Source organism: Tenrec ecaudatus, chromosome 15 (genome assembly GCF_050624435.1).
Source record: "Tenrec ecaudatus isolate mTenEca1 chromosome 15, mTenEca1.hap1, whole genome shotgun sequence".
Taxonomy (NCBI): Eukaryota; Metazoa; Chordata; class Mammalia; order Afrosoricida; family Tenrecidae; genus Tenrec; species Tenrec ecaudatus.
Window position 1 is genome coordinate 77,272,871 of NC_134544.1, and position 24,004 is coordinate 77,296,874.

General features: G+C 39.6%; 1 protein-coding gene across 1 annotated transcript; it reads right to left on the reverse strand.

Annotated features, from left to right (window-relative positions):
* Window positions 1-22,980: 22,980 nt before the first annotated feature.
* Window positions 22,981-23,514, reverse strand: LOC142427380 (large ribosomal subunit protein eL24-like). The gene has a single exon (XM_075532640.1). The coding sequence runs from the start codon at window positions 23,499-23,501 to the stop codon at window positions 23,028-23,030; it is 474 nt and encodes a 157-aa protein (XP_075388755.1). The 5' UTR covers window positions 23,502-23,514; the 3' UTR covers window positions 22,981-23,027.
* Window positions 23,515-24,004: the final 490 nt, after the last annotated feature.

Genomic DNA, 24,004 nt, shown 5'->3' on the forward strand with positions numbered 1-24,004 from the left:
AACAAAAGACTTTACAGTTGTTCTATCATGTTTGGCTAATGGAACTAAGCTGCATCCTGTCATTATTTTTAAAAGAAAGACCTTTCCTAAAAAGATCAATTTCCCACCAAGAATTACTGTATATACACATGTTAAAGGCTGGATGGATAAAGACAGAACAAAAAAATGGCTGAAAGAAATTTGGAATCAACAACCAAGAGCAGCCTTAAATAAAAAGCCATCGTTACTTATTTGGGATATATTTAGAGCCCACTTATTAGATGACATTAAAAAAAATGGCAAAATCTAGTAAAGTTACTTTAGCTGTTATTCCAGGTGGGGTTACATCTGTACCGCAGCCTCTGGATATATCTTTGAATAGGCCTTTTAAAGACCATTTGCATTAAGGGATGTCATCTGGTCAAGTCCTACTAACAAAAGGAGGATATCTCATGAAGCCTGTGTTGGACAGGGTTCTCTAAAGACAAACCAGATTGCTAGTAATTATATGTCCCATCCCACGGGTCATCAACAACGTGGACACCTGAAAGAGGGACTGTGAATGAAGATGGGCAAGAGACGCGAGAAATGGAGGCAAGACAGGAATCTGATCAAGCCTCGTTTATTGAGCTGAGAGCAGAGGCTTAAATAGCAGCGAAGGGCGGGCACCATTACGTCACATGGAAATAGGGTACAGCTGAGGTAGCCAATAGTCGTGCATCTCCCAAATAAGGAAGAAATGGCGGGCAACTGTGATCGAACAGTTAAGTATGCTAATGAAGCATACCAGACACCTGGGGAGAAATGCCACCAGTCATGTATTGACCAATGAACATAGCAGCTGCTAGTGAAAGAGCACCAATCCTAGTAAGGGTCAAGACAGCCACCATCTGGCATGTGAAACAAAGGCAGTAAAACTACCAGGCACAGTTTGTACGGCAGGAAACTGAGAGTAAATTCATAAAGGTCTTAAATCCAGGGTAGGGGGAAACGCAGATCCCTACAATTATATATATAAAAATATTTATAGATAGATATATAATACAAGAAATGAACCGTTAAATTATATACAGATAGATAATACAAGTAATTAAAAGTTAAATTATAAAGCAGTGAGACACTAGCAGTCCTTTAAGGCTTGAGAGCCGCCAGTTGCCAGTCCCCTTCTATAGAGAGAGCTGGGCTATATATATCCAGGCAGCAAACAGCAAGGCAGGTCCCCAACTGTCATCAACTGTCAGTCCCCAGCTCCAGAGATGTACATTCCAATGGTGTGGGCTTAAAGGGACCTCAACTTACAGTGACAGAGTCCACAGGCTAGGCATCCCACATGTAGTGTACCCCTTTAAACTGAGGCACAGAACAAGCAAGGCGAGCCATTTATCCCTCTGCACTTCAGTTAATCTTACTTGTGTTTATCGGCCAGGCTGGCACAATAAACTATCGCAAAGCCTAACATAGAGTTAATAACAAAGTGGGTTCAAGATGCATGGGAAGACATTCGAGAAGACATGGTGCACTGTGCCTTCCAGAAATGTAGTATTAATAATGCTATGGATGGCAGTGAAGACTGCGCTTTATATGAAAATGACAGCAGTGATGGTGATGATGGCGATTGCAGTAAGGACAGCGTCTATGATGACCTCACACCAGCTGAAGCTCTGCACTGGGATACAGATTATGATGAGGAATCCAGTTTTGAAGGATTTTAACTCTTTACATTTTAGTTTGGTTGCTGATTGAGCTCAGGGAATAGTACTCTTAAGGTATTGTTTTTTGTTGAACCTATTTTCCACTTACTGTGCTGGTTTACTAATGTTAAATGACTTGTCCTTTTATTTACGTTTCCATTAAAAAGAAATATTTCAATACATTACCCCACTGATGTCTCAATTTTTAGTAATTTTATTTTCATTTGTTTTGATTAGTGAAACTCAGCAATAACTTCTGCATTTTCTACTAGGTTTATACTCGAGTCAATCAGTTTTTCTGATTTCCCAGGTAATAAGTAGGTACCTCGGCTTATACTTGGGTCGGCTTATATTTGAGTATATATGGTAGGTATAAATTAATATTTTCTTTTTTTTTCTAACCTCGTCCCCTCCCCCACCCTCCCCGCCTCCCACCTGCCTAAATTCATATTTTCAATGAAAAATTCTGCACTCAAAACTGTTCTCTAATAATTGCATCCCAGGGGAAAAGATGTCTTGCCAGAAAGAACCTTCTAGTGAACTCAGCCAGTCACAGTCAGAATATAACAGACTATTTTCGCCTTTTTTTTCCTTTTAAAAACATATCATGACACCCACACCCACACGAAGAAATTTTTTTAAAAATAAAATAAATAAAAACATATCATAACCCCCCAACCCACCCAGGGTACACATAACTCACCATATCTGCAAATTTCAGAGGCTCCCTCTCCTTCAACTTGACAACTAACCAGTTCTGGTTATTACCTACTGATGACCTCCCCTTAAATAGAAACATCCACCCAATACCTCGGACCTGTCTTCCTCTGCCTATATCCAATCTGGGACCCCTTCATTGATGATGGATAGTCTGGTGTGGCACAGAAACCCAATAGATTTCCACTAATTATCATGTGACATTTATCACAGTGTCACCAAAAAAGGGACCCTTTTTTATATATACAATGACATTGACCCAATGCCCTCCCCTCTGTATTTTATGGAGAGTTGATAAGTTTCTCTGGTAATTACTAGATATACTCTACATATGCCACCCCCACTACTGCCTCGAGACCCACTCCCCTTTTGTCGGTAACACACACTTCATATATTGTAACATATACTAGCACACCTCTTGACATGTCCTTTTCCAATTTATCAAAAATCATACTACTTAGCCAGAAGACCACTTATGATTAATACCATCACGTAAACAGAACTCTTGTGCTAACATCTCCTATTTGTCATAGCAATCCATCTCTATCAATCTTTCTTCATTTCCACACAACACAATTTCAGGCCACTACCTGACCTTCCTACTCTAACCCAAAGAGCCAACCCCTTGCCCTCTACACAACCCTCAAACTAACACACCAACTACAGGTGGAACAATATGCCACACAAACAAAAGACAGCAACATATCCACAAAAAGTACAGGTCAACAAAGGTAAACACTGTACGATTACCCAAACATAATGGAACACACAGCGAGTAAAGTCATTGAACTACCAGGAAGAGAATTATGTGTAAGACCACACAAGAGGTCTGGGAATCAATCTTGAAAACAAACTGGAAAAAAAAAGAACTACTAAGAACCTCATAACCAAAAGAAATCCAGGTGGTTAAAAAGTTCAAAAACAGATAAAAGGGTAAAATGTGTTATAAGAACTGAGCAACAGAATGGAAGAAAATCAAATCAATGAGCTGAACAATCATGCAGATTTCAGCAAACAAGAGAATGAAGAAAACAGAAAATCAAAAGCACTGAAGAAATCCTGGGGATAATGTGGAACACCATGAAGAGAAATACACATCTCATTGGAATACCGGAACAGAAGAAAAAAACAAGAGTACAGATAAAATAGAAAGGAAATTCATGGGACAAAATTTCCTCAATATCACAGAAGGCCTCAATAGCAATCCAGAAAGCAAAGAGAACAGCAAATAGGTTAGATCCTTTCTGTCCACAAGCAAAATTCAAGACATATAGTAGTAGACGTGATATGTATTACTAAGGAGAAACTAAAACACAAACTCACTGCTCACTCATAGCAACCCTAATGGACAAGGTAAAGCTGCCTCACCTTTCGCCCATGGAACATCTGGAATTTAAAGACTACTTACCTGGAGGTTAGAAAAACCACTATGCCACCCGTGTGCTCTTTTGAAACTCAAGAGTAGCAAAGTGGAAATATGGAAGAGTACCAATGGCTGCCACAAGGGGGCAGCAAGGATGAAAAAGAAGGTTGGCTGCAAGCAGAAGTTGCTGAACTCTCTACCTGCTACTCCTGAGGCACTCTGGCTGTCAGTGTGTCCCTAGAAAGTTGATGCTCAGCCCTGGTGAGCCATTAGCCAGAGACGTTAAATCAGTTTTCAAAATAAAATAACACTGGAGCAGAGACAAGTGAGCAGCAAGACAAGAATCCATAGGGTCAATCTGGCAAGTCTTGAATGGCAAGATAAGTAGCACAGGGTTGGTATAGACCTGTACTGTTCCAAACTGGTCCAAGAGCTGTCAGCTACCCATGTGGCTCTGGCGGCTCACTGCCCCGTGAAGCAAGACCTTCCACATCTTGGCATTTCAGCTCTTCCCTGTTTGTATTGAACCAATGACTGCCATCCCACCCCACCACTTCCCATCCTGCCTCCTGTCCCTGAATCTCTGCACCTTTGCAGCCTCCTCTCCCTCTTCCAGCTGTCTGGCTGACTCATCCCTTCAATGTCCTATTTAAATTCCTGAGGGAATTGTGATGGGCCCTGCTTGTGTAAAATTACATGATCATCCACCTCAGAAGCTACAAGTTACCTTTGTTGGGGAAGGGGGGGGGGTGTCTCTCAAGTCATAGGCCGTGGTGCAGGGTTGACAGAGTGAGCAGCCACAATTTAGAGACGAGCCACCATTCAAACTCTGTCACCAGCAGGAACCTATCTAGGAAGAATTTGTTCGGTTGGGTTCCCTAGAGACGCAAAGCCAGTGGTCCTTGGATGTTTTGTACACAGAAAGACAGTTCTACCAAGAAATGCTTTACACAGCTGTAGAACGAGCTCCATCCAGTCGAGTACAAGTCAGGCTTCTCCTGACCCATGGAAGCTTATGAACAGGAAGCAAGACAACAAAGCAAAGACAGAGATGGGCTGAGAACAGTGGCACAGACTGGCCATGCAGAGGTCTGAAGTCAGCCAAATGAATCCACCAACAGTCCACTCAGGACTCCTGGGATTGGCAGATGATGCCACAGAAGATCAAAGAACCAGATGCATGATTCAGCCCTGACAGATGGGAAAGGACCAAAGAGGATTTGACTCTGCTCAGTCTCTCACTCTTATACAAAATGGCTTATGATCCAACCTGATAGCTTAGGCACCACCCTACCCTGTGAGGCTTGAGCTGAAGGATTCACAAAAACCAACTGGTTCCTGTCTCAGTTGATGTTACTGATTTTTCAGAAAAAATATTGACAGACTTTTCTGGGGAGGCACCTGTAAGTAAACTCGAACTGCCAAATTTTCAGATCAAAGCCAAGTCTGTTAACTATCTGCACAGCCCAGGGACACCTAAGAATTCATAGGCTGATTTAAAATTTGAAATAAAATAATGTGATGTGCTTGGTGAAAATGTATCATTGACATCAACGTTTTTCCCCACTGCTTGAAGGTTCTCTGATCACTGTAAAACTTAACTACCCCCCACTCCAACCAGACAGGATGTTTGGGGCACATCATCTGTTGGATTCTCACTGGATTCTTGAAGCAGTCCACTGCTTGTTTCACTCTGTAAGCCTTTGCAGGAATAAACTTAGAATGTCTCAAATCAACCTGGTCTCAGTTTTTGGCTACAATGACAGGTTCTCCTAGAAACCTTGCAGTCCAAAAACAATATGACCCTTTCACATACAACCCCACATCATACATAAGAAGAATGAATAGTAACAATACTAATAAACCATTATTGATCAAAATGTAAATAACACTATAAAATGAGAATATATGAAAGAGGTTACACTTAGTAATGAGTTTTTAGATAAACACCACACGAGTATCTACATAAAATAAAATACTGATTAATAGCATATGATCAAAGTTAAAACTCTGTAGAAAAAAATTCCCTAACAAGAAAATATAAAACATGTAACATACTTGGTAAAGTTTTGCAAATAAGCTGTGATGAATTAATTTTAGATTTAAAAAGGCAAACCATTCTCTTCTTTTTAAGGCAAATCATTCTTAAGTAAATAAGAATTTTTAGTAAAGATAAAATGTTCAGAATATCTGATCAAATATGTCAATAGAGTCATTTAACTATACATAATTACATGGAAAAGTTATTTAAATAATTTTAATTTTGAAAGTTCATATTGAAACAAGGGGATGATACTACTGGCCAAATAAACTAAATGTTTCCCATCCCAAGACTACACAAAGTCATTTGCTCCCAAGTAAGCAATGGACAAGAATTTCTCGTGATTGGATTGTTTTGATGTAAAATGGTTCAGTTACTTTGAGAAATTATTGGATAGTTTCTTAGAAAGCCTACCAGTGTCTTACCATTTTATCCTGAAACATGTTTCCAAGGTGTTTGCCTTGTTGAGTTGAAAATATATGTCACCAAAAGCTGTGAGCTAATGATTTATAGATTTGTACACAATTAACTAAGTTTGAAATAGTCAGCATGGCCTTCAACATATGAATAAAAAAGCAATCAGTGTTACATCCATGCAATAAATATTATTGTTATTTTTAAGAGCTATCAAACCATGGAAATAGTTAGATGAATCTTAATTTGAATTAGTCATTTTTAAAAAAGTTATTCATTATATGATTTTGATTTAAAACTTTTGAAAACAGAACTATAGAGATATGACAAACCAATCAGTAACTGCCAGGAATTTGGAAATACGGTGTTCAATAGGTATTCAATAGGGGAGGCATAGGCACTTTTTTACAGTACCAAAATCCTTCTACTTGGTATTGTCATGGCGTAAATATGGTATTTTGATTTATAAAAGCACTTAAAACTTCACAGCATAAAGAGTCAACCTTAGCTATGGAAAAGTAAAAATAAAAGCTTAGGGATCTCAAGAGAGATATCAAATTATAAAAAGTGATGTTATTAAAAATGTCTGACACAACTCCCTGAAGTTGGCAGGGACAACATGCTAGCATACATAACTCTAAGGTGAACAGAGGCTGCAAACCTAAAGGCAACATAGTGCACACAGCACCGTGCTCTCCATTTTACAAATTCCTTTCCCATGACTTCAAAGCTCAAAATATGAAATCATCACACATCCACAGTATAATTAAAAATATAAAATTGCAAATGTATAATAAATAAAATTAAAATGTTCTCATTACAACAAAATGCTGGAAAGCTTCAAACAATAACAAAACACAACATAGCTTTGGATTATAATACAAAGGGTAAAATCAATATCCCTGAAGCCTTATTATATCAGTAAATGATTGAATGAATAATAAAAATGGGGTAAAGAATCACCTCTCACAAGAGAATTTCAAGTGACTTATATATATTATATACACATGTAGCCACTAAAAGAGTAAACTGTGAAGTTCTTCAAGATTTAATTTTACAATAACCCACAATGAATTTAATTAGCACATTGCATTTGGTGAATCTACTGTAAAATATATTTTTACACTGTGAATGACAAAGGTGTGACGTTGAGGAATTAAGTGCACGTGACACAAGTCATAGTATTTTAAATGGTATACACATGAAAAAGCTTGACCATAAATTAATATAACTTAAAATATTTGGTACCTTTTAATTATGATGTTGCTGATGAAATATGTAATACATAGTATATTCCTAGAAAAAATAATTATACCTGTGTTGGAACCAGTATTCTCTGTAGAAGTGAGCTTTGCAGGACATCATCTACTATACTTTGGACATACTATCAAGAGGGACCAGTCCCTGGAGATGGACACAGTAGCTGCCACAACAAACTCAAGCCTAGATTGTGAAGATGGACCAGGACCAGGCAGTGCTTTGTTCTGATGCACATAGGACACTCGATGGCACCTAACAGTAACAACAATAGTGCAAACGGAAACAAACAATATATCTTGCTGTTTGAACTGGAACAACTCAGAATAGCACACATTTTTCTGTGCATGTATAGACATCTCAATAATATGAATGTGTTTACATTCAGAACATGTTAGCAACTGTAAATGAGATACTAGAAAGAAGAAAACAGACTAGGAAAATAAGGGATACCAGGTCATATTTGGCTCCAGCAGGGACACTTGTGTGTGAGAAGAAAGAGGATCAGATGTGAACATCATTCTGCTCTGACATGTTACTCATCCTAAACCAGACACGACTGACTTCAACCTGAAACCCTAAGTGTTCTACGTTGTAGTAAGCCACTGAGATCCCAACACTGAGTCTGGTATTTCAGAAGCAGGTCAACAGAACTGTTTTCTAACTTTCAACCAGTATTCCAGTGCTTAACTGTTTTCACCACTCAGAACCTCCAGGTGCCCTCAATGAATTTGAAAAATTCTCTTCAGATTTCCTGAGGTTTATTAAATATTAGTAATTGAAATTCCAGGTGGAGTCATTTCTCCACCATGTAAGACAGGCTGCTTCCTCTGCATGGGACAATAGTTTTGCCTGTTATACCTTTTTACTTCACAGATATCAATTGTAGACCAGAAGCTATGAAAATACAGAAATCCTGTCCACCAAGCCCTGAGGACGATATTCCTGCTCAAAGCATCCAATACACAGAGAGGACCATAGGGCAGGCCCCACTATGAGACATGACGTCCCTTGCTGACCCATGGGGCTACAGGGAGAACACTGGAGAACAGTGCAGGAATTGAGCCCGACTTAACAGCACCACACTAAGGTGAAACACTACGAGTATGCAACAGAACAGCAAGGGGAACAGAGCAAAGAAGTCCCCAGGGAATACCAAAATTAGACTTTGGGCCCAGGGCCTGATACCATCTCACTCCCCTGGAAAATATTCCGAAAGGTCAACAAACCAACCTTGAACGATTTACATGCTTTTCTTGTTATTGTCGATGGCTTTTGTTTTGTTTTCTTTTGTTGATTTGTTTGGCTCTGTCTTGTTTTTTGTGTATACTATTCTCTCTACAGGTCTATCTAGATAAGATAGGCAGGATAAACAATCTGGAGGAGAAAACAATGGGACCAATGGCTCTGAGGGGGGCATGGGAGAAGGGCAGATGGGGGGAAAGAAAGTAGGTGTTAACAAACCTAGGGGCAAGGAAACAACAAATGATCCAAAATCAATGGTGAGGAGAGTATAAGAGACCTGGTTCAGGAGGCCCTTAATCAAGGGCAATGTAACTAAGAGGAATTACTGAAACCCAAATGAAAGCTGAGAACGATAGTGGGACAAGAGGAATGGAAAAGGAAATAGAGGAAAGAACTAGGAGGCAAAGAGCACTTATAGAAGTCTATATATAGGCATGCACATATGTAAATATTTTTATATATGATGATGGGGATATATATCTATGTGCATATATTTATAGATTTAATATTAAGGTAGCAGATGGATATTGGACCTCTACTCAACTACTCCCACAAAGCAAGAACACTTTGTTCTATTAAACTGGCATTCCAGGATGCTCACCTTCCTGAAACAATTGCTGAAGACAAACTGGGTGCATAAGCAAATGTGGTGAAGAAAGATGATGGTGCATGGCTATCAAAAGATATAGCATCTAGGATCTTAAAGACGTGAAGAAACAAGTAGCTGTCTAGCTGAGAAGCAACACAGCCCACATGGAAGAAGCACACCAGCCTGTGTGATCATGAGGTGCCGATAGGATAGGATCAGGTATTAGGCATCAAAGAACAAAAAATCATATCATTGTGAATGAATGGGTGTGCATAGTGGAGACCAAGACCCATCTGTAGGCAACTGGACATCCCTTACAGAAAGGTCGCAGGGAGGAAATGAGCCAGTCAGGTTGCAGTATAGCACAGACAAAACATACAACTTTCCTCGAGTTCTTTAATGCTTCCTACTCCCCGCTACTGTGATTCCAATTCTACCTTACAAATCCGGCTGGACCAGAGTATGTACATGGGTACACATAAGAGCTGGAGACACAGGGAATCCAGGACAGATAAAATGTTTGGGACCAATATTGAGAGTAGCCATACCTGGAAGATAAGGGGAAGGTAGGTGAGAAAGGGGGAACCGATCACAATAACCCCCTCTCAGGGAGACAGACAACAGAAAAGTGGGTGAAGGAAAACATTGGACAGTGTAAGTCATGAAAATATAATAATTTGTAAATTATCTAGGTTCATGGAGGGTGGGGGAGGAACGGGGAAAATGAGGAGCTGATATCAAGAGTTCAAGTAGAAAGAAAATGTTTTGAGAATGATGATGGCAACAAGTGTACAAAAGTGCTTGACACAATGGATGTATGTATGGATTGTAATAAGAGCTGTATAAGCTCCTAATAAGATTATTTTAAAAGAAAAAAGATCTTTATATACAAGAGCAGTTGAATATTGAGAAAACATCCCAGACTAAGTGCATAAGTCTGATATTAGCCCATATGTCCAATACCAATATATAAAGACTTCTTCAGACTCATGAAACACATGCAATGATGTCGAATGCAGGAAGATCACAGGCTAGAGAGTGGAAGATCTTGTGGATCCAGTGGCATTATAAGCATCTTAGCGTTGGCAGGGGTCTCTACATGGTTTCTCTAAGTCCAGGGTTCTGGCTGCATTAGGGTAGGTCCATGTGGCTTCTCAGGGATGTTTCACCAGGAGTTAGCAGACAGAGAGAGTGCCTTCTACCTCCAAGAAGGAGTACCAGAATTCCCAGAAGCCTCAGGAGAAGGCCACTCTCACACAGAGGCTTCATTGGCTATATCCTGACTGATGGGCTAGACTCCACCCCTCATCCCTTAATCCTCAAACTGACACCAGATTATACAACTACCACATGCACCAACCACTAAAACTAAGGATGAAGATACAGGAATTTTATCAGTACCTTCAGGTAGAAATTAATCAAACACAAGATCAAAATGAATGGATAATTATTGACAACTGAAATGCAAAAGTTGGAAACAAAGAGGAAGGAACAATTAATTGGAAAATATGGTCTTGGTGATAGAAATAATGATGGAAATCACATGACAGAATTTTATAAGGCTAACAACTTGTTCATAGCAAATACCTTTTTTGCCCAAACACAAAAGGCTACTATACAGATGGCGTACATAGGACTCAAATTGAGTATATCTCTGGGAAGAGAAGATGGAGAAGCTCAATATCAACAGCTAAAACCAGTCTGGGGGCCAACTGTGGAATGAACAATCAATTTCTCATATGTAAATTCAGATTCAAGCTGAAGAAAAAATAAAGCAATGCCATGGGAGTAAAGTACAATCTTGGGTCTTTCTCACCTTAGTTTCAAGATCATCTCAGATACAGATTTGACTCCTTGAACACTAATGACAGGAGAGCTGATGTGCTGTGGGTGACATAAAGAATATCACTCATGAAGAAAGTAAAGGTTATTAAAAAGTGAGGAAAGAAAGAAAAGAGCAAAGTGGGTGTAAGAAGAGACTCTGTAACTTGTTTTAAATTATGGAGTAGCTAAGGCACTTACTTCATAAGAAATGAAGTCAAACAGCTGAATAGAAGCTTACAAAGAGCAGCTTGAAAAGTAAAGTATTATAATAAAATGTGGTTTTCTAGAGTTAGAAAATCAAAATGGAAGAATTTTTTACTATATTTTAAACTGAAATAACCGAAGAAAAAAATTCAAGCCTTGGTTGTTATAATGAAGATTCTATGGAAAAAACATTGAATAGGGAGGGAGGGGGAAAAATGAGGACCTGATGCCAGGGGCTTAAATGGAGAGTAAAATTTTGAGAATGATGAGGGCAATGAATGTACAAGTATGTTTCACAAAATTGATGTATGTATGGATTGTGATAAGAGGTGTATGAGCCCCTAATAAAACAAATTTTAAAATAAATAATAAAAAGAAAAACATTGAACAATACAAGAAGCATCAAACAAAGATGAAAGAATACAAATTACTCCACCAAGAAGAATTAGTTAACAATCTACCACTTCAAGAGGTAGCATATAAACAAGTACCAAAAGTACTGAAGGAGAATTCCAAGCTGCACTGACATTAGCCAAAAACAAGGTGCCAGGAATTGACTGAATATAATCAAAATGGTTCAACAAATTTATGAAGCACTGGAAGCATCGCTGGAATGTACTCTGGGGGCCCGGGGGCCCACCAGAATGATGCTATTTGAGGTCCGGACCAAACCATAATGGTGCTCTGGGGGCCCAGGAACCCACTGGAAATACCACCCCACCATACCACCCCAACCCCAAAAGCATGTTTCCATGTGGGTTTCTGGAATGCCCTCGGAAGCATACTCCTTATGGGGCTCCTGCACCCACCAGAGCATTCTTCGGTGGGGTCCCAGAGGCTTGCCAGAAGCATGTTTCCAGATGATTCCTGCTCCACACCCCACCCTCACCTCCCTCAGAGCATAGGCTGGTGCCAAAAGAAATTCAAAATAATTATTGTTACTAAGCATTGTGCTCAGTCCCTGGAAAATCTTAATAATAGGAAAACTTACTAAAAAGCTGTATTAAGATAATGTAGTACTGACATAAAGGTAGGCATATATATTGATGGGATATAATTTAGACTAAAAATCAATCCATACACTTATAGTCAATTGATTCAACAGAATGTCCACAGAATTTAATAAAAAAGCATTGTGATATCAGCAAATGGTATTGAAACAAAGATATCCTCATGAAAAAGAAGCTTTTGACTTCTATCTTGCACCATATGGAAACATTACATCAAAATAAACCTTAAGACCTAAATGTAAAAGCCACATATATTGAAATCTTAGCAGAAAACATATACACAAATCTTTGTGACCTTGGATTAGGGAATGGTTTTTTAAGATCTCTTCCATTTTAAGCAATTTTACCATCTTAAGCATAAGCAACCCAAGGAAAAAGTACATAAATTGAACTTTATCAAATTTAAAATCCTTTGTTATTGGAAAGCCATGATAAAGGATTTGAAAAAGATAATTTACATCAGTAACTATCCATAAGTCATATATCTAATAATCTAATAAGTAGAATATCTAAAGAATTATTAAGAATCAACAACTAAGACAACCAATTAAAAATTGGGAAAAATTAACTAGTCACTACTCCAAAGATAAATATTTTCAGCATAAACTATTCAATTCTAGTGTACATTTACTCTGCTAAAAAAAAAAAACTGCTGCAAATTTAGGTTGAAGGCTCACTCCCTGGGAGACACTGCAGCTGACAAGACACACGGAACTAACTATGCTAGTACCCTAAGTTGGAGAAACCACATGGACCTATCCTGATGCAACCAGACCTCTCAAGCCGGAGAAGCCATGCAGAGGCCCCTGCCAGCAATGAGATGCTTCCAATGCCACTGGATCCAAAGACTCTCTAGCCACTGGCCTCTGATCTTCTCATTCGGCATCCCTGCGTGTGTTTCATGAGTCTGAAGAGGACTTTATAGATTGGTATCGGAACATATGGGATAATATTGGACTTATAGACTTGATCTGCACTGGGCTTGGATGTTTTCTCAATGCTCAATTGCTCTTGTATACAAACCTCTCCCTTCCACACACACACACACACACACACACACAAATTTTAGGTTGAAGTTGAAGAATATTAAACCAAGTCTACGAAAGCCAAAACAAGATTTTGAGAATATCTCATCTGAACTTAGGGAACATTTCAAAACACATTTAATGCATTGAACACCTGATGAGCTGTGGTAAAATATCAAGAACATCACATATGAAGGAAGCAAAAGGTCATTAAAAAGACAGAAAATCAAGAAAAAAATCAAAGTGGATATCAGAAGAAACTCTGAAACTTGTTCTTAATTGTAAACTAGATAAGGTAAATGGCAGAAATGATGAAATCAAAGAGCTGAACAAAACATCTCAAAGGGCAGCTCAGGAAGACAAAGTACTAAACAATTCAGCATTTGGGAAATACAAATCCAAATGACAATGAAATGCCACCTTACACAAACAAGAAAGCTATAATAAAACAAATAACATTGTCTATGATGTTGAAAAATCAGTGTCCTCATGCACTTAAAGATGGTGTAGCCTCTTTGGAAAACAGTCTAGCAGTTCCTCAAAATAGTATACATACTACCACGTTGTTATTGTTATTGGTAGATGTCATGCAATCACATCACACTCGTAGTCACCCTGTCTAATAGCTAGAAACACAGCTTGGTCCTGCACCATCCTTACAATTACTATAATGTTTGAGCCCATTGTGACAGCCACTGAATCAATTCATCTTGTTGAGGGTCTCTTCTATTTTTGAGATCTGTGTACCAAACATGATGTCCTTCTCCAGGGACTGATAACATATCCTTCTGATAACATCTTTAAAGTATGAGGGAAGTCTTGGCATCATCACTTCCAAGGACCATTCAGCTGTATTTGTTCCAAAACAGATGTTAGTTCAACTGGCACTTTATTGTAATTTCAATATTCTTTGCCAACTCCTAGTTCAGATGCATCATTTCTTCTCAGGTCTCCCTTATTCATTGTCATTTTCATGTCTATATGAGGCCATTAAAAATACAACAATTTGGTTTAGGAACACCTTACTCTTCAAAGTCATATCTTTGCTCTTTAACACGTTAAAGCAGAGGTTCTCAACCTGTGGTTTGTGACCCCATTGGGATTCGAACAACTCTTTCACAGAGGTCACCAGATTCATAACAATAGCAAAATTACAGATATGAAGTAGCAACGAAAATAATTTTATCGTTGGAGTCACCACAACATGAGGAACTGCATTAGAGTCATGGCATTAGGGAGGTTGAGAACCACTGTCCTAGACCCAAGGTGATGCTAAAGCACACATACATGGTGCTGTCTAAGGCAGGCTAAGTCCACAAATGTTGCAAGGAGACAAGGACTTGCATAGACCCAACAGGAGAACCTTATCCTATGGCTAATGGGACATGAGATTCTACCCACCTAAGCTATAAGAAAGTGAATTTTTAATGGAAAAAAAACAATTAGTGGTGCTTCCTTGAAAAACACCCTTAAGAACTAAGAAAATGTGCCAGACTCTGCTCCAGAGGCCCAAGCTCTAAACACATCCAGTGGTATGAAGTAATTGTTACTGTCCTATGGAGAGCTGGAGCTCGGGAGGCTTAATTGATTAGGTATTGGCTGCTACACACATGATAGTTTGAACTTGCCAACCAACCCTTGGGGCCAGAAACGAGGCCATCTGCTCCTGGAATGAGTTACAGTATCATAAATGCTGTGGTAGTCCTGGTGGTGGTGCAGTTAAGAGTTGGGCTGTGATCCCCAAGGTCTGCAGTTTCAAAGAGCCAGTTGTTCTGAGAGCAAAAGACAGTGCTTTCTACACTTGCAAAGAGTTACAGACTCAGAAAAGCACAGCACCCATTTTACTTTCTCCTTTAGTGAGAACCGACTGAATGGCAGTGAGTCAGTGTTTGTGAAACCCAAAGGGGCACCTCTCCTATTTTCTAGAAAGCGGCTCTGAGTAGCAATCGACATAATGGCAGTGAAATATTCAAAATATCAAAGACATATGGTGTATATGAGATTCAGTTTGATAAAGCTACTTCTGGAAGGGTATTGCTCTTTCCACCTTCCCTTTCACATTTTTCTATGTTATTGAACACACAATGTCAGCCTAGGTGACACTGTTTATTATAATGCCATCACTTCTGTGAAGAGATTTACTGTCAGCAGCCCAGAAGTGGGCAGTCTTATCCTGTTGGGTGTGGTTTTCCCCATTATCAATGTAATTGGGTACTGCCTCTAAGCGGTGCAGCTTTTGGGCAGGTCCAGGAACTCACCAGAAGTGTGGATCACCAGACATGAGACAGCATCTTGCCCTACTTCCTATATAGCTTGGATTCCTCCATCTGCACAGCCTGTGAGGAATCAGCCTACCATCTAACCTGCCCATCTTGCATTCATCTGGCCCTCGACCGACTTGAATCAAGAGAAGGGTCCAAAGTGATATCTGAGAGTTGCCAGCCAATACACCTGTGAATTGAAAAGGTCAGTAGTGTAACTAGAATTTTTCCTAAATATTTCTGACAGGGTGACGGGAAGGGAGAAAAACTGTGCTTAGTACTCTGGCAAAGGGTACAGTCTCAGAAACTCACAAGGGAAGTTCTGCCCTGTGCTTTAGGGTCTCTATGAGTCAGCACTGACTCAATGTCTTTCAGTGACTAGGGTGCTGGAGCCAAGATTGTGGAGTGCTGGGGTCACCCATGTGGCTCTCCCTGAGGTCTGAGCAGATGCAGCTTACCCTTCATGAATCAGGATTCCTTTCCTAGCGGATTCATCAGAATGAGCACAGGGCACTCGGGATCTTGGGGCTTCCCATCCACAGTGATGTTGCAACATCCCACCCTTGTTCACGGCAGCTTTTCCCCAGAGATAGAGGGAGACAGTGAAAGTCATGGTGGAGGCCTGACCCTTCATCTCACTGCCCCTGGTTGTTCTAGGGACAATCTCAGAGGACATCTCTTGCTTGTGAGAGACAATTGTCTTCATATTCTAAGTTTCCAGCGATTTTAGATAACATTTAAAATTCGGTTGTTTGTAGTTCACCATGGCCGTTTGTCAGAGAATGGTGCCTCATAGGGTTTTCAAAGGTTGCTTTTTCAAAAGAAAGCCACAGGCCTGTCTCTTAAAGTGTCTCTGAGGAGAAACCAACAACCTTCTAAGATAGCTGCTAAACATTTTATCTGTTGTGTTATTAGGAGTTCCAAGTTTAAAGAAGTTAACTATGAATTTCACATTTAAGCAAGAAGAAAAATGACATATCGTCAGGTTTTTATTTTGGAGGTTTTAAAGATTTTTGTCAAATAATATCTTTGTAAGATTTTGGGATTTGCATTTATATTTTTTTGTTTCATTTTCTACTAAAATTCTCTAAGGTTTTAGGAAAAAGGCATTGCATTTAGTTTGCTGTTGCTGATGTTTCTGAGATGATTGCTAGGTGTGCCATAAGAGTGGATCAATTAGAAGTCAGGTGGAGATAACATAGGTCTAAATAAGAGACTGAGATAGGATTTTGATATTAGAATCTGGGTGAGTCTTACCCAATAAGAATTGAGTTTGAAGATTTATATTCCTGTGGTGAGAATATTTCTTTTTAGAATCTAAAATTTAGATGCATAATTCATAAATTCTATTTATAGATTAGAAAATGCCAGTCATTGATGGGATGTTTTAGGCTGTTCTTGTTAAGGGATCAGGAATTGGTCCTCACTTATACTTACCCTAAGAACTGACTCATAGTTAGCTTATGTCAAAATTGTGGAAATATAGGCCAATACACGATCATCCTAAAAAGTGTCATGTTAGAGCGCTGATTGCTCGAGTTATCACGTCAATCCAGCTCAATGAATTATTATTCCAGAGAAGACTTTCATTCTCTATGCATAGGTCCAGAAGCCAGTTTTAACCTGCAGTGATATTTTTGAGTTCTGAGCATATGACTTTGTACTATACAGGAAAGGAAAGGGAACACATAAAAATATATACCTTGGCAGGATTGTTGAGCCCACCTCGGACTCCCTCTAATAATAATTATGATTATTATACTAATCACTGCTATAAAACAATTGATGTAAACATTCAACTTGTTAATTTGGTCTTCAAATATCCTATTCACTGTAGGATTTTCCTTGCAAGAGCTGACAGAAGACCTACTCTGACCTTCCTTGCCAAGATGCTGTTAAAAGATCTGCTCTGATCTTCCTTGAAAGATGATAAACAGTATCTACTCCCCTGGAACAGTCATGTAGGTTCTTTTGCATCCTATTCATTCACTTCACCTTGAGCCCTCACCCTCCCTGCTGGCTTCACCAGCAATAAAAACAAAGTTTTTGCCGAAGCATAGGTTTAGCATATAAAACTGGAGGAATAAGGATGACACATTGTATTTCGGGTTATGAGATTTTATGACAGTGATATTTACTCTGTTATTGACCTGTGGTAATGTGTAACCAGTTAATCAGTTATTAGCAAATGTATTTTTTTAAAGGATACATTTTTTCTTATTCACATTTGTAGTAATTTATCTAAGTACTGACACTTGACCATTCATTAATATTGGGTAATGAATTTCATACATATTATTGTAAAATGTTAAGAAAATAGAAATTCAAGGAAATATTTAGCAAATATATTGTCTAGTAATTACAAGAAATAATGAAGTCTCACAATTTATATCTCATGTTATTTATTGAAATGATAAAAGCATCATGATATATTCATGGGAAAGGATGAAAATATAACATTCACAGCAAAATTAATATTTCACTACATCTGTGGAATTTTTAGATACGATGTATGTTTCGGGTATGTTGGAAATGTCAAAGGAAATCATGAAAATTTTGTTGGCCAATGCAAAACAAAGAAAATAGACTAATTTTTTAGAAATCCCCCCTCGGGCTCCCTCTGCACCTTTTCACCACAATGTATTCTCATTGCTCCTAAAACCAGCTCAACAATCCTGCCAAGGTATATATTTTTATATGTTCCCTTTCCTTTCCTGTATAGTACAAGTCATACGCTCAGAACTCAAAAATATCATTGCAGGTTAAAACTGGCTTCTGGACATATGCATAGAGAATGAAAGTCTTGTCTGGAATGACGTTTCAGGACAGTCCTGAAATAAATATAGCGTGTAGTGAGTTCTGCGGGTGAACTGAATACACGAGCAGGTGTCCACACGAAGGAACCCAAGGCAGTAATGGTGCAGAGCTCTTAGATACACTTTGAGGCTCAGAAGAGACTAAGATTCAGGTGTGCCTGATCCATACCATGATACTTTCAACATCCTCATATGAATATCAAAGTGGGACCGTGAGAAGAAAATCAAAATGAGAGTCTATGCATTCTACTTAGAAACTTTATAGTGATGAATATTGAAAGTAACAAGTATTATCAGAACAATAAAAGTATCTTAAAATGCAAATAGAATGATGCTTAGAAGTAAGAATGTTGATACTTCTTTCCGTGACTTTAAACACATTATCTTGGTGGAACAGTCCCTGGAGAAGGACATTATTTTTTTTGTAAAATAGGACAAGGAAAAAGAAAAATATTCAATCAATGGACTGAGACGGTTGCTGCAATCACGGACTCCTTCCTATGTAACCACACTAGTGAGGACTGGGCTGCGTTTGCTTCACTTGCACAGACTCCATGAGGCTGAAAGGACTCAATGGCACAAAACATGCATTTGTTTTCATATATGATCATGCCTCAGAAACCCACGCCTTATATATCATTTTAAAAAATGCTATGAAATTATTGTTCATGTTTAGAACCTGTCTCATTTTGAATTATAGTCTGAAGCAGGAGTCCTCAAACTTTTTAAACAGGGGCCAGTTCACTGTTCCTCAGACTTGTTGGAGGGCCAGATTATAGTTTTAAAAAAGACTATGAACAAATTCCTAAGCACACTGCACATATCTTACTTTGAAGTAAAAAAAACGGGGCAAAAACACCAGTTGGGCAAGATAAATGTCCTCAGCGGGCCGCATGTGGCCCGTAGTTTGAGGACCCCTGAAGCACAGGTCGCAATTAATTCTCCAAATGGCTAATTCTTCCGCAAACACATACTGAAGAAATTCTTTATTGGATGATCTTAGCACTCAGTTAGAAGATCAGTTTACATTAGCTATATAAGTTTGCTTGTGTACTTTTCATGGTGTTACATTGGTTGGGATGGAGTCCTCAGGTAAAACAAGTAGTGGGGGTTCCAACCCACGCAAAAGTGCCTTGGAAGTCAGGCTTACTGAACTAATTCTCAAAGCAAAACAAGACAACCAGCTGCATTCTGCACACAATGGGTCACATGGAGTCAGAATCCCCTCTTAGGAAGCAGAAGCAACCCCGGGTGGCTTTTCTTTTCATGATGACTATTAGCTCATAGAAACCGAGGCAGCACCATGGTTAGGGCATTGGGCATCTAAAACCCAACTATGAGGGAGAACAGTTAAATTGTTCTTCTTAGAAAATTACAGACCCTTATGAGTGGTTTTATGTCCTCATTGACAAGGACAGCAAGCGACCTCTGCGCTGCCTGCTAAGGAGATAACCAAAGGACCCTGTGAAAGAAGACTCTGTAACACCTTAATCATGAAGCCAGGCCCCCGTAAACATCTTGCAGTAGACTGTACCAAAGATAATTTTGACCCAGAGCAGCATCCCAGATAAAACTGAATGGAACGAGATATGAGAAACAAAGACAAATCAAGTCAATAATTAGAGAGCTGATTGACCACTGAGACAGCACCCTCCAATTTGAAATTACCATATAAAAGCTAGAAGTGTTCTCCTAAACCAGGGGTCCTCAAACTTTCAAAACAGGGGGCCAGTTCACTGTCCCTCAGACTGTTGGGCCATAGTTAAAAAAAAAAAACTATGAACAAATTCCTATGCACAGTGCACATCTTATGTTGAAGTGAAAAAACAAAATGAGAACAAATACAGTATCTAAAATGAAGAACAAGTAAAGTTAAATCAACAAACTTACCAGTATTTCAATGGGAACTATGGGCCTGCTTTTTGCTAATGAGATGGTCATGTCCGGTTCCATATTTGTCACTGCTAGTCCTAACAAGTGAGGCAAGTGTGCATCAGTTAGTCTAGATCTGATTGGAGATTTCAGATGTTTCATTCTGGAAAAAGTCTGTTCACAGACATAAGTGCTGCCAGAGATGGTTGCCATTGTGAGTGCATGGTTCCTGGCATTAGGATAGGTCTCAGAGGGGGAGCTGCACAGAAATTAGGAAGGTTGCTTGACTTGAATGCATCTTTAAGAGAGTCACAATTCTGCAGTTCAGCCAGTTCCATTTGGTAAATAGTATCCACTTTTTCAATGTCAACAGAAAACGGGTTACGGCAAAGCAGTATGTCCTGTTCATGAAGACGAAGCTCTTTAAATCTAAATTGGAACTTCTTTTGCAACTTTTCCAGTGAATCCGCATGTTTTGTTTGGGAATGCAACCAATGGGTTTTCCGCTAACAGTTTTGAGTTTTGGGGAGATGGCAGAAATTTTCCTTCTTCACTTGTTTGATAAGCTCTAATTTTACTTCAAAAGCTTTCACAGGTGATTTCATATCACAGATGAGCTTCCCCTTTCCTTGAAGTTACACATGGAAACTGCTGAGTAGCTCTTTTACATCTGTCAGAAAGGCAATGCATCATTGAGCTCCGGTACTTCTTTGGTTTTTGAAAGCAGAAAAGCTGTAATCTGTGGAAGTAAGTCATAGAAATGTTTCAAAACTTTCCCTCGATTCAGTCAACGGACTTCTGTGTGGTACAGATCATCTTCATAGGCAACATTTAGCTCAGACCAAAATTCCTGAAATTGTCTGTGGTTTAGTACATTAGCTCTAATGGAGTTCACACAATATACCACAATTTTCCTAACAGACTCCCACTTCAGTGATTTACTACACAGCGCTTGCTGTGTATGAGGCAGTGTATGGCTATTGGATGAGAATAGTTATGTTTGTCCATCTCTGGGTTAATTGTAGCAATTACTCCTTTCTTAGATGTCACCATGCTAGGAGCACCATCAGTTGTCACACTGGCTAGTTTAGCCCAGTCCAGCTCCAACCCATTCAGTTTGGCAAACCTTTTCATAGATATATTCTCCTGTAGTTGTTCCTTTGATGCTTTGCAGTGCAGCAAGCTCTTCATGGCTTCAAAATAGTCATTCGTCTCGCGAATAAAAATCAGAAGTTGTGTAGAATCACGAACATCATTACTTTCATCGAGTGCCAAGGAAAAATAGGAACATTTTTTCCGGAGTTTTGCAAATGCTGATGAAAATTGTCTCCCATTTCTTCAATCCTTCGTGTAATTGCAGGTCCTGAAAGACTCACTGTACTAAATAAATCGGCCTTCTCTGGACACATCTCTTGGGAAACAGAAAGAAGGCATTCTTTAACAAATTCTCCCTCCACGAATGGTCTACCAGTGCATGCGATTAGCTTGGCAACTTGAAAACTTGCTCGCAGTGATGAAATATTTAGCTGCTTCTGCTTCACAAAAGTATTTTGCTGAGTTGTCAATGTAATTTTTCAGTTTTAAAATTTTATCTTTTCTCACTTGTCCGACCAAGCAAACATATTTATCTTTATGTTGAGTTTGATATTGAAAACGCAAATTGTATTCTGTGAACACAGACACTATATTCTGGCATATCAAACACACAGCTCTTTTCTTGTACTGCATGAAAAAGTAATCATAAGCCCACTGTTCTTTGAATATCCGGCACTGAGTCAAATTTTCTTTATTGATATAATTGTTTTCTAGGGATTCCAAATTGCGATGAATAAAATACCAACATATATGTGCAGCACTACAAAAACAATATACCAGTAATAACTTTGCCCAGAGACATGTAGACTGCACTATTAATACAGTCTGATCAATGCCCATCAATGCAGTCTGATCAGTGTCCATCAATGCAGCCTTGCCAGTCCACATCAGTTCAGCCTCACCAGTGCCCATATTGGTGGAACTCTGCTTCTACCTCAGTTTCACATTGATGCGGTTTGGGAAGCGGCAGGTGTACAGGGCCGGTTCCTCTACCACCTTTCGAGTTCACACTACCCTGTGTGATCCGCACTGTGATCTGTGAACTTGCACAGGAATCTGATCGCATAGGTGAGAAGACCCATAGTCAGATTCCATTGCAGGAAAAAAGAAGGCACGGCTGCCTTTTATCTTGTGAATCTAATGTGAGCTCAGCCATACAAGCATATGGCTGAACCTGCACTGCTCAGATACTGCAACAGTGTGAACCGGGGCTCGGGGCTTACACAGCACACAACATATACCATCATACACAAGCGACTAGCAATCAGAATATAAATGCACTCACTCCCAATTAATTAGGTTTCCTACTCCTCTGCTGTCTGCAGAGCCAGATTAAGTTCCCATGGGGTACTACGCAGATTACCAGTTTGGGGCCCCCAACCAATAACACTGACTGCTGATCATTTGCATTCCCTCTGAGCACTGACAATCTGCATTAGCACTGAGCACTGACTATTTGCATTATGACTGTGAGGCAGCCCCCCTAGAAACCACCCCCAAACGAACTAACCAACTTAAAAAAAAAGACCTCCTAACTTCAGGGGGGGGGAAAGGCCCTACTAACTGCAAAATAAAAATTTTTTTTTTATAGTTGCATCTTTATTAGAAAGTCTCTGCTGCCGACTTAGCATTTTCCACCAACCCGGGGAGCGGACACTTTCACGGGCTTCACAATCTTTTGCTTAGGTGCTGCCTTGGTGGGGGCCTTAGTAGCAGCCATTGCTGTCTTTTTAGAAGCTTGCTTTGCCTTTTTTGCTTCCTTGGCAGCTCTGATGGCCTGTTCTCGCTGGGCCTTTCTAACCTCAGGCTTCTGATTCCTCTTGGCCATAATATCAGCAAGAGATGCACCAGTGATGGCCCTCTGGAATTTGACTGCACGGCGGGTTCTTTTCTTTTGAATTTCTTCCGACTGCCCCTTCTTGTGCTTCCTCCTGTACAGGACAGTCCAGTTGATCTGCCGAGGGTTCCTCTTGGAAAGGAATGCCGACTCGCATTTTGCATTCAGGAACTGGAAAACCTTTCCATCGGTCCTGGCGTAGCGCCGCCCGTGCCCGGGGTAAATCTTGTAGCCGCTGAAGCTGCACAGCTCGACCTTCATGGCTGCGGCAGCAGAGGCCCGGGGAAGACGGCGAAGAGGACACAAAATAAAATTTTTAAAAAGATCTCCTAAGTTAAAAAAAAAATCCTAACTTGTTCTTACCTTGGTCCTCAAGCAGCAGCAGGCTCTGCACAGGCAAGCTCATGACTCATCCAATCAGATCACACTGGAGACTGAGAGGAGGAGTAGAGACAGAGAGGAGGGGAGTCGGAGAGTGCAACTCACATTCCACACATGTGCAGAGGGCCCGGGACTAGTCAGCTGTTAAGTAGAACAAGCAGAGGCTGCTGTTGAAGGCCATTAAGACTCAGCCTTCAAAGGGCTGAGCAATCTCATGACCTACGTGTCAGTGTTTGCTGATTTCTTCTGTGACTTTACGTTTTGAACAGACTGTCAAGGACAAGAAAGTATATGAAAGGTCTGGGAAAAAACAGGTGGTTTAATTTTCTCAAGGATGTCTGGCTTGGCAGAAGATAGAGTTGCTATGTGTATCAAATGTGCTT

Excerpts from the sequence above, each read along its gene's own strand:
- LOC142427380 (XM_075532640.1), bottom strand. The coding sequence starts at position 23,501 with ATGAAGGTCGAGCTGTGCAGCTTCAGCGGCTACAAGATTTACCCCGGG.